Below are 12,061 nucleotides of genomic sequence, written 5' to 3'. Positions count from 1 at the left end.
TTTTTTTACATCCTAACCACTTCACAGTTTTACCCAGTATTCCTGAAGGCACCATGTAATCAGCTTTCACCACCCTCCAGTGGTTTATATCCTCAGTGATAGCACTTTATTCCTCACTTGTGGCAAAACATCTCCTCTTGTTTCTCTCTATGACTCGCGTGTCACCTGTAGTGGTGGGGGAACATCCTTTACGACGCGGATGTTACCCCGCGCTACCATTACGACGCTTCTCTTACAACGCAAGTCGTAACCACGACTTGCGCTGGAGGGCGCTCAAGGACAAGGAATAGTTAATTTACTATTCCAGCACCTTCCCTACTATGAGCAAAAATGGTCTAGAGAGCACAATCCTATGATTCCAGTGTGTACAAGACTGATGCGATGAAAAGTCTAAACAACAGTTAAACCAAATGAAGTCCACAAATAATCGTAATGTACAGGACAAAAGGATGGATAGAGTTCATGTTTTATGTAATCTTTTCCTTTTATTGATTCTTAGAAGTAGTAATCCAAATGATAAAATGACAGCCGACACGTGTTTCGTCCGTACTGTGAATTAGTACTAGGACTTTTTCAAGGCCGATGAAATTGATTCTTGTAGCATAAATTCTGTCGAATCGCGTGAGTGTAGCTGTAGGAATGAAGTTCGGGCAGATCCAATGTCCAAGTAGCCCAATAGAGTAGAAATGAAAGTACACGGCTAGAGGAATATTAGAAGCTGTTTCTCATCAATGGTTCTAGGATACAAGTATTGTAAAACTATCTTGATGAGAGCCTCTAATGACTGAAACCACAAAATTTAATAAACGGAAGTCGAATCAAGGAGAATCAACGGAAAGCTAAGTGGTTTCCAATCAGGCACATGGAGAATAAATGGAGCAAAGTAAACTGCCGCAAACGTCCTGTTCAGATAGTATGAGACGTAATGGTAGCACCAATCAAAAGTCACACTGGTGTCTCTATGGTGTATCGTAACACCAACATGCTCTAACTACGCCTCGGAAATACGTGAGGCGTGTTCTACGGTCTGGCACCACTTGATACTGGCACTCTGTAAGCCTAATATGAGCAAAAATGGTCTACAGAGCACAATCCTATGATGCCAGTGTGTACAAGACTGATGCGATGAAAAGTCTAAACAACAGTTAAACCAAATGAAGTCCTTCCATACTATCCACAGGGACTGGTGTTGGAATAGTAAATTAAACTATTCCTAAATCCGCACCCTACAGCGCAAGTCGTGGTAACGACTTGCGTTGTAAAACACGCGTTGTAACGTACCGTCATACATCCGTAGTGGTGCCAGTTGATAGAGCCAGCAGTGGACCGTGCAGGTAAGAGCAGTGGGGAGGTGGAGCTGGGTGAGTGGGGATTTCGACGGACAATGACAAGGGAAAATTAATTATTTATTTTATTTTATTTAGACGTCATCCGTCGAGATACCTCCTCACCCGTTCCTATCGCTCTTACCTGCACGGGCCACAGCTTGATAGAGCATTCACATTGATGACAATCAGTTACACATGCCCCAAAACACATGACATGACATTACATTACATTCCTTCTGGAATCCAGATTGGTCCAGCCTTTCAATGGAGGGCTGTAATCCATGAACAGGCACCTACAGTTAACTGTTATTTATCACAGTATTGAGGTAAGTAATATCGTGCTAACAAAATATCGATAACACATTTTAAAAATCTCGATCATAAGGTAGAACAACATTTAGCTTTAGGAATAGTTTTTTTTTTACTTTGATGAGTTTTTGAAGAGTTTTGTTCTAATCTCTACAGTGTTGCACTCAGATCTCTGCAATGCAGCATTCCTTTATTACACCGGAGAACACCATTTTCTGCTGCCTCAAAGCAGCTGCTGCTAAATTTACATTTTCATGATTAAATGAGTGGCATGGTGCCTTAGAGGGCACAGGGACACGATTTCCCTCCACTACAATATGGTGAGTGTAGCACTATGGTGTATTCGACAACAGTGACATCTTCCTGAACCAAAATGGCGAGTATTCAGCCTGAGGAGAAGCCATTTCAGGTTAAGTTGAAGAATGGCAGAAGTCTAGTTCTCAATTTCCTCGAAAAGATAACAATCGGTTATACGACTATTTTGTTCAGAGGTTTTGGCCATTGATATGCGACTTACTGAAAAACTAAACACCGTCTCAAGGTCATTGACAGAATGAAGTGCTTCTTCAAAATAGTATGTATTCTTTTAGCTAGGAGATACTTTATTGCTGCAGTGCAGATACACTAAGTTTAAAAACTATTGCCTGCACTTAGAAAAAAAAATCAGTGCAGACGCTGAATGCTTTTTGGTCCATTTTTTGATCACACATTGATGAAAAAATAGTTGTAGTAAGCGGAGATTGAGCGAATTGTCAATAAAAACAAGCAATATGAGAATTTAAGAGTGCAAACAGTGGTAAGAAAGAACCTCTTCCAAATAGACTAGATGGCTGTATGCTTATAATTAAAATCAAGGGGGCATATTATCAACACAGGCGATAAAATTATCGCTGCTTTTATCGACAGAAAACTGCTGCAAAAGCGGCTTTAGCGGCAGTTTTCTGCCGATAAAAGCAGCGATAATTTTATCGCCTGTGTTGATAATATGCCCCCAAATGTAGTTAGCAGGAATCTAATTTGGTTTATGTTCAATAAATACCTAGCCACTTCAGACCGGATTAGGACTGCCAAAGAGAGCGAAGTGGTATTCAGCACACTGTTAAATTAGCAAGGAGTTCGGAATTTAAAAAGGTGTGAAAAATGGCACATATTGCAAGTTAAGCCCTAAAAAATGGGGAATAACATGCTGTTTTTGCTATTTGTCGCACCAAAATCGGAATGTGTTGGTATTTGCTAGGTCTTTTTCCAACGTTAAATTTCTGCAGGTTTTAATGCCAAAATGTATTAAGGAGAAAATCAAAAGGTGAGGTCATATTGCTTCTAGTAATTACCGGTACGATAAGTGCCACTTCTAATTCAGTTCTGCAGTGATTGCTAATTAAGGAGGCACTCATTTCCGAGGCTCAAAAATTGCACTTTTTAAAAGGCCCATAAATGTTGTTATGCCCATTAGTTCTCATACATTGGTGGCGTACAGAAAACTGCATGCAGACTAAGTGATTTTCATCGATTCTGTCCATTAAATATATAAAAACGTCATGAACAAAAAATCTGAGCGCTACATGAGAATTAAGAATTATAACTGTGTTTTCCAAAAGATTGACAGTAGCCGGACAAACTTGCTCAAATATAGCAGATTCAAGAAGCACCAAAATGTACAAGGACATAGTCTACCATGAACACTTCTGCTTTTTACCTAGATAATAGCATGGGGGTCAACTTTATCTGCAGTATTTGCGCTTTCAGTTACATTTTCTGCATTGTTTTCTTTCAAAGAGTGTGGCATGGATTTGCATTTGAGGTTTCTGTACTATAATTCAGGGCTTTAAGTGGGAAAAAGCTGGGGGTCTCTCAAAGGGGCGTGGCTTATGTAATTATGAGCAGGTCTTTAAACATGTAAGCTAAAAATCTGTGTTTAGCATAGTGTGCTGCCCAACTGGTATTTTGCTGCTATTGTCATTGCATCCAAACACCTAAAACAAGCCAGGGAGGACTATTGGCTTTGTCAATGGTTGCTAGTTGCATAGGATAAATAAGCAACAACTATAGATTTGTTGTATATATATTGACAATGCTTCCATTCTGAAATAATAAGACTGAAAGTACTATAAAAAGTCTCTTTGAAGTTACATTAAAGGCAGTGAAGGGTGGTACTGATGCAGAGTTAAGATTTTTTGTATCCTGATGGTGAGGGAAATAATAGAGAGGCTGACGGGACCTGTTTCAGCACCTGCTTTTTATAACTCTCGGAGCTGAGCACCGGCAGGACCCAGGCCCACTTAAAGCCCTGTTAAAATCTACAACACCTCTCTCTCAACAATTAGAGCCCCATAATGACTGCCTCAGAATACTCAATATAGGCTGCAACCCTGTTACTAGCCGCATGTATCTTGTTTCTCTCAGAGCTATTGACTGTTCAGAACATCTAAACACCCAAGTGGAAATTTAAGCAACAAATGGGAAATAGCTGGTAAATAATTTCCAAAATTACACATTCATCTGATAATTTTCGATTTCTGCGTCGACCCAAATGGTTTAGAATACTAGTTAAATCTACAACCCCAGAGATAATGTTCCCCCAATAATATTAGCTGCGCTGCTGCAGATGTATGGGTCTGGGTCCCTCTTTATGGACAGCTTAACCAAAGTTCCAAGGACCTACCAGGTAAATAAGGTATAGGAAATGTGAAGCACTAGTCCTTTTTTTAAAGCGCACCTTATATTTCTATATTATGAACAATATTACTTTAAACTGCGCAAAACATATTAGAGAGTTTCACACAAGTATAAATGCAGCAGCCTTGATCCCTGATTGATTTTAATGTTAACAGATTTAATAATCCCCTGTAATTGAACCAACTAACGAAGACAGGAAATTATTTATTAGGCTAAACGAAAAAGAGAAAACACATTTAAAATCTTATTGGCTGGAGAAACATAAGATCCTGACCTCTTTGCAGGCTGGTTTCAGAGAGAAAACATCAAAAATAGACCAGATTTTCAGGCTCAAGCTTCTCTTTTGGAAAACACTTCATCTGGAAGAGGGCAGCCTGTACCTGGTCTTTGCTGACCTGAAGAGTGCATTCGACCTGGTACCCAGAGACGCTTTATGAAGGCTTCTAAGTGAGCTGGGACTTTCCCCTCACCTTCTAGACATATTGAGATGGTTATGTAACGGGAATTGCGCCCAACTGACGCAGCCCATCCCTGTAAACAGGGGAGTTAGACAGGGATGTGTGCTTGCTCCTACTCTGTTCTGCAATTACATCAATGGTCTGATAGATGCGCTGAGAGTTTGTAAGGATATAGGCGCTCCTAAAATCGCGCAAAAGCATATTCCTGCCATGATGTTTGCAGACAATACCCTTCTCCTTTCTAAGTCTCCAAAGAATCTTAGATGGGTTTTGTGAGTTTTGTAGGATCAGAAGATTAGAGATCAGCATACAAAAAAACAAATTCATGATCTTCAACCCTAGCAAATCTACACGTCCCAACCCGTGCATGAATGGCACTCCTCTGGAACAGGTCTCTGTATTTGACTATTTGGGTCTAACTCTTGCCGAAAACCTGAGCTGGGGGTCCCCGATCAGTAAATCTAATCTCAAACTGACACAAACTACAGGCGGCTTGGCCAAGTTCTTTAGAAAGTCCTTCCACAAACCTGTGAGTCCAGTTGTGGAGACCTATAAAACACAGGCTAGAAGCGCTGCCCTATATGGGGCTGAACTATGGGGGCACTTTAAACATAGGCTCATGGCCACTACTGAGAAGAAATTCTACAGACAATTAGTCGGACTAGCGATTACTTCCCCTTTGGTTCCACTATGCATGGACCTTGGGGTGAGATCCATTGCTGAGGAAATTGGCTGCAGGCCACTACTCTTTTTGTGGCGCCTCTGGGTAACAACGAAACTCTTGGAGTACAGATCAGAGCTACTGAAAATCCTGAGACTCCCCGGCTCAGGAAAGTTGCCTTGGCTTCTATTTATCAGGGAAGGCCTTTATGCAATAGGGCTAAAAGATCTATGGGGCAACCCTGACAAAGCATGTTTGATAACATCACGTAAACTTTTAAATTCTAGTTATTGGGATGGAATAACCACAAAACTCCACACAGGACCCAACCACTTATCCCTTACATCACACTGTTTGAACATGAAAGACACTTGCAAGTTGGAGGCATGCCTTGACAAAATCCGCCCGGCATTAGGCATGAAACTTTATGTGCAGTTTTGTCACGCCTGTCTCCCCTTGCGCGCTCTTATGTGCAAATGGTTGGGTAGCAATCCAAGTAGGTGCCCATCCTGTAACATGTGAGCTGAGTCTGAACTCCATGTGATCTTTTTTTGCCCGGGTCATCGCTCAATTAGAACAAGATGGTTGGTACAGTTATGTAAAAACCTAGGCACAACCCATTGCATGGAAGCATTTAGACTTTTAAAATATAATATTGATTCCCATATAGTTTATGCGGTCTCACGTTTTTTAAATTCCATGTGGTGGGTCAGGAGGAACTTCCTCAAAATGCAAAAATGGAAATGTTGCACTTTAGGACTACATGTTGCGCATGGTGAACTTTTTTCAGCAAGGTGATTATATGGCTAATGTGTATGTTTTAGTCATATCTGTGAAATCCTCATCTTCCTCTTAGACTGGCACCCTTCTAACATCCTCCTGATCTACTTAGTATCCAAACTGGCATTCTTAGGCAATTTCTTGGGGAATGTGGTTGTCTGAGATGTTCATTATAATATATTACTCAATAACATCCTCGATGACTGCCAATTACTCTCCGAACCAATGAAAAGCACTGAAACTGAGCCCTCCTCCTGCTTAACCAAATATGCTTTAAAAGACATGCCATACCTACAAATGTTTGCTTTTAATGAATATGAATGGAAAATGTGGGTCTATTGCCCCGTCACAGGCCTCAATCTGTGTAATCACAGGCATTTGCACAAGGTTGCAAAATTCCTTCTGTGAAATAAAGTTAATTAGGCAGGAGGTTTTGCAACCTCGTCCTAATCCACGTTTGGCAATGTGACAATTAGTGCATGAGTCACTTTGCAAAGTAAGCCTAGGTTGCAAACCAGCTGGAGTGCAATTTGCATCTGCTTGTTTGGTACCCTGGCTTTGTACATAGGGCCTTAAGACGCCATTCTTGACAGAAATTAGGGTTAATGTTAATAAGTTCAAAAACCAAAAATGTAGAAATCCTTATAGTATAACTTGACATATTCTCAAACAGCTGGAATAGTCGAGCACAAGCAAAATTCCTTGTGGTTGTCTTTGATACACAGCTTTTCTTCCACGTACATAAAAATGCTAGCTCGTTTCTGTAAAATGAACCAGGAAACACATTTAATCCTAACATCTTCCACATTCAAAAGATCCACCCGATCTTTGTTTTCTCTCCCAATTTCATTAAGATAACTCTATGTTTGTACTCTATTGAGAATGTAAACCTCAAGTTCTGCTTGTGATCCAAAATGTAGCCTGCACTGTGGTGGTTGGCCTGGGACCATATGCTTAGAAACCTGCACTGGCATGTCATAAGTAGGCCTGGGCAGAGTTCACAGAGTTCGAAAGTGACAGAAAAACTCCGCCAAGCTACGCTGAATTCAGCGAGTGGTGAAGTGTGTTACCTAGCGCCATTCGCTCTGATTGTTAGCGCCAGGTGTTTTTCCTGCACTGTAAAATCAGCGCAAACGGCATCACGCACAGTGCAAGAGGGTGCTGCTTCTCTCTGCTGCTTGAGTGGAAGTTCTATTCGAGCGGCATCTTCCTCAATGCAAAAGGAAGGTTTCTCAATATGAGCGGTAGACACCATCCGCGACAGCCCGCATTGAGAAATCTCGCTGAGAAGTGGTCCAGTGTTGGATTTTCCTCGCTTGCGAACGCTAACTTACCGTTGATGAGCGTGAGCGAGGAAAAAACTCTGCGAACTCTGTGGATCGCAGAGTGCAAAAAACTCTGCAAACGAAGCAGAGTTCACAGCCCAGGCCTAGTTATAAGCTTTGAGTAATATGCTCCTAAAGCTAGCTACACAAAACACTAACTGCTGAAACCATCGAATGGGCCTAACCAACTCAGTGATTGAATGCCACTGGTAATCTGCCCTTCTTCTGAAGCCATTTTGTTTTGAGTGGTCACACTTCATATTTTGATCTCTCTTCCCACGCAAACATGAGGCACGGCAAATCTGTCACTCAGAAATTGAGTGAAAAAATAGCACTTCTTATTCAGCTTCAGCGAATAGCCAACCAGTGAAATCCCCAGCCACAGAAAGCAAAAGAACACAGATAAAGCACTGTTGACTCATTAACCGCATCGCTGCTAGAGCGATTCCCCTGCTGTGCTGGACAGCAATAAAAACGGGTGTGGTCATGACGAGCTCAGCTCGTCATGAGCACAGGAGCACTGTACTGCATGACGAGCTGAGCTCGTCATGAGCATGGACGGGGTTAAACAGCCCCACACATGGCACTTACCTCAATTGACCTCAGTATAGATTCCAAAATACTCCCTCCCTTCATAAATGTTCAAATTATACTTGAATTGGGATCTTGTATACTGAAAATGCAAATTATAATATGCCTTTATTTGCATATTCAGGAAAATGTGTTACAGCACTGTGACTCACATGGTAATAGTATTGAATAAGTAGAAGAAATATGAGATATAAGAATTACACCTCTAATAGTGAATCGGTCAGTTCTTCTTTAGAAAAGAGGCACACAGTTGTTTGATTTGTAATTTTCTTTCTTTCCAGGTCTCAAACCTTTATCTCTATGATAGTGTCCTGATGTTAGCCAATGCTTTTCACCGGAAGCTGGAAGACAGGAAGTGGCACAGTATGGCAAGTCTCAATTGCATGCGGAAGTCTACAAAACCTTGGAATGGAGGAAAGTCCATGTTAGAAACAATTAAGAAGGTACACGTCTTTTGATACTAACTAGTCCATACATTTTTCCAAAACAGCATATTGGTGTGGAAGTCAATCGAAAGTGAACTTTGTGTAACTGCTCAGTGATGCTTCCCAGACTACACCCTTCTTAGTTGAAATAGTTCAAGTTAATCTAAGTTTTCTTTTCCTTTTATTTTGAGAAATATATATCTGAACTTAGTATTGAAGCAAGCAATCAATGTAAAATCATGTTTTGTTACTTGTGTTAGTGTATCTAGCCAGCTGTCCTTGTAGGGAATGGCAGGTCAAAAATCAGTGTCCGAGGACTTCTTACACCTAACAGCTACCATTTGCAAATAAAACATGTGCTACCCTGACCCATGCAAGCACACATTTGCTTATGTATTTGTTTGTTTATTTATTTGTATTCCTTCATTAGGCAAGTTAATGGTTATACCGTTATTGCATTGATTGATAGATGTGCAAGTGGACCACAGAGTGTTTGCAGTAATAGAGGTTTAATTGCTTTTCACACACTTTGCGGAGGGCTTTGTCCTGATTGCAGGGGGGCTATGATTGCATATCATAGGTGTGGTCCTTGATAAATATTGTGTAAGAGTATTGTGGTGTAGGTTGTCTGATCTATGGTGGTATCTGGTTCCTCTAAGGGTCTGATTATGTGTTTAGGTGCTGTTTATCGTACCTGATAAATAAGGATTTTCTAGGAATATGTTATTTACTGGGTGCAACAAAAAAACACCTATTATGAGTTGGTTGGGAATAACATGCAGATTTTATTTAACGCATCAAAGTGTGCTGGATCTGTAGGTTACCGTATGTTTTTCCCCCGTTAAATTTCCATGTTTGACATACCAAAATTTAACAAAGGTTGGGGTATTATTGGATGCGTTACATACCTACCAACTCGTAATACCAACCTGGGCGTCAGAATATAACGACCAACTCATAAAAAAGGGCCAAAATATTATACGTTTGTTAGCTAGATATTTTGGTGTTCTGAAGTGTAAGCTTCTATGATCAATGAATGCCATTATAAATTCACTCCTTGTTTCCATGAGGAACCATTTGGTGATGATCCGAATAAGGGTGATGTGGGTATATATTCTAATCAGTTTTGTCTTCTGATGGAGAGCACTAAGATTGTATGAGTGGTTTAAAATCTTCAGCAGGGCACATGTTTTATCCTCTAGCGAGTTCGACCTAGTAAATAGAATACTGTCTCTTATTTCACCAGGTATAAAAATTGCCATTCACAGTCATAGTGTGCATATTCAGACTAGGTAAACCCATGAATTGACTGGTAGTTACCATCCATATGCTTCATTTAAAAACCCAGCCTACTTTGGCAGTATCTTCATAAAGATACTCTATTAACATCCAAAAAGAAGCTGCCGCGGCTCAGAATATAAAAGCTGACCCGCTTTGTATAGGCTTTGTAGAGGAAGCAGAGATGAACAGGCAGCCATTAATTGGAATATGTAATTGGAATGAGGCCCAAAGCAGTCCTACAAATTTGAAAAATATAGAAAGGCGTTTTGAAACTTTCAACCCACAATCTTTATCTAAGTACATAATTTCAAACATATTTGTTGGCAAGCAAAGTTCGCCCACACCACTTTCCTGACATAGAAAGGCTCCACAAAGCATTAATAAATATCAGTATATTCTCACATGGTAATAAATCTTGTGAAGGGTTAGCATTTTTACAGCCTCAATAAACACAATCCCAAACGACCACCTATGTGTGTCAAATATGATGAATTTGGCATGGGTTCCGGTCAAATTTGTTTTCACTGTATTTTAATTTTCACATGGTGTTGGCTGGGCCACGTAAGCTGATTTGTGAAAGCAACATTTGAAGTTTACCAGCGGTACAACATGTGGTGTTATTTGCAGTTTTCAGCAGGAAAGTGTGCAATATTTACTCTTAGTGCCACAGTACCCAGTATGCTACTTTTTGCATTTTTGCGACTGGTGTTTTACAATTTGCACAATAAATTCAAATATCATTGAAAAATTCAAAAAACGGCATGAAAATATTGTTTAAGTGACTTGATAAATTCCATCAACACAATTAAATTGTGTTGACGCCATAGGGCTAATTCACAAGAACATTGATGAATACGGTTAGTACTTTTTACTTACTCTTACAATTCATTGTTACTCAGCCCTAAAGCGTTTTCTTATTCAAACCAACAAATAATCACTACAGAGATACAGGGACACCCAGCAGCACACAGCCATATTCAATCAAACACAGGCTGTATGAATATTAATCTATTTTAAGCTATCTTTACATTCAGCCAAATCAGTTCCATGTGCCAAGAAATGTAATCCTCAAATAAATGACAGGTTTACAGAGGATATATATATATATATATATATATATATATATATATATATATATATATATATATATATATATATATATATATATATATACATATATATATATATATATATATATAAAGGGTTGGAGTATCTTACATTAAATTACAGCAAGAGTTTTCATTGAAATGTAATGTCGTTGTAGAGAAAACAAGCATGAAAATAGGGTTGATATCATGAATTTATGGGAGTGACTTCTCTAGTGTACATTGGGCTCCTCAGGAATTGGTGGACTCCCTGGCAGCACAGCTGATGCATCTGGATTTTGAAAAGTGAGCACTGTTTTTCATTTGAATATGTTTTACCAGCTACTTAGAAGTACTCAACCATGAATGTTCCAGCTTGAGAGCAGACATTGAATTTTCCTAAATGTCAGGAATACCCCTTAGTAATGCATAAATCAAGCATTCAGGGGCATATTACCAAGGGTGGCGATAGGCAATTATTGCCGGTTTAGCAGCCGTTTTTGGCCGCTAAGCGGTGATAATTCTATCGCTCTATTAGCAAGCTGCTGCTAACTGATGTTAGCGACAGCTTTTAGGTGATAGCGAGCGGTTTGGGGCCCGCTTTGCATGTCAGCGATATTTATCACTAATGACATGCAAAGTAGGCGTACCCAACCTGTTAGCGACTGAAAGCCGTCGCTAACATTCGCTATCGCCTATTAGCAAGGCAGGCGTAGCGATGGAAATATTCCCACTATCGCGATAAACCAACGCCTGCTCACACCAGTTCTTAGCCATGTTATCCAATGGGAGGTGGATAACATGGCTAAGAGCATTTTGTCGCTAATGCGTGAATATTGCTGTATTCTCAGCGATATTCACGCATTTCGCCGCTATCGCTGGGTATTTTAGCACAATGGAGAAAAACGTTGCTAATAGCATGTTTTCTCCGCTAACATATCCAGCGATAGGCAGCGCTAAAAAAATAATCGCTAAGCCTATTTAGCGATAATTATCGCTACTTGTTGGTAATATTCCCCTCAATGTGTTGAAAAGCACTTTGATTGGCCTAAGTGATTCGTAAGAGACAATTGTTTTGTATGCTCTAGATATTGCATTTTCCCACCCTCGGGAGGTCAGGTACAATGATTTAATCACAAGAC

At 40.1% G+C, this 12,061-nt stretch overlaps 1 protein-coding gene across 1 annotated transcript in view; it reads left to right on the top strand.

The window, feature by feature from the left end:
- GRID1 (glutamate ionotropic receptor delta type subunit 1) overlaps window positions 1-12,061 on the top strand; it is a 2,290,275-nt gene that overhangs the window by 1,648,480 nt on the left and 629,734 nt on the right. Inside the window, exon 7 of the mRNA XM_078641098.1 lies at window positions 8,410-8,571. Coding sequence (XP_078497224.1) covers window positions 8,410-8,571 — 162 coding nt within the window. The remainder of the gene's footprint in view (window positions 1-8,409; window positions 8,572-12,061) is intronic.

This window comes from Lissotriton helveticus, chromosome 5_1 (genome assembly GCF_964261635.1).
Source record: "Lissotriton helveticus chromosome 5_1, aLisHel1.1, whole genome shotgun sequence".
In the NCBI taxonomy this organism is placed as follows: domain Eukaryota; kingdom Metazoa; phylum Chordata; class Amphibia; order Caudata; family Salamandridae; genus Lissotriton; species Lissotriton helveticus.
Note: the sequence above shows the minus strand (reverse complement) of the source record. Positions and strands in the feature narration are given on the sequence as shown.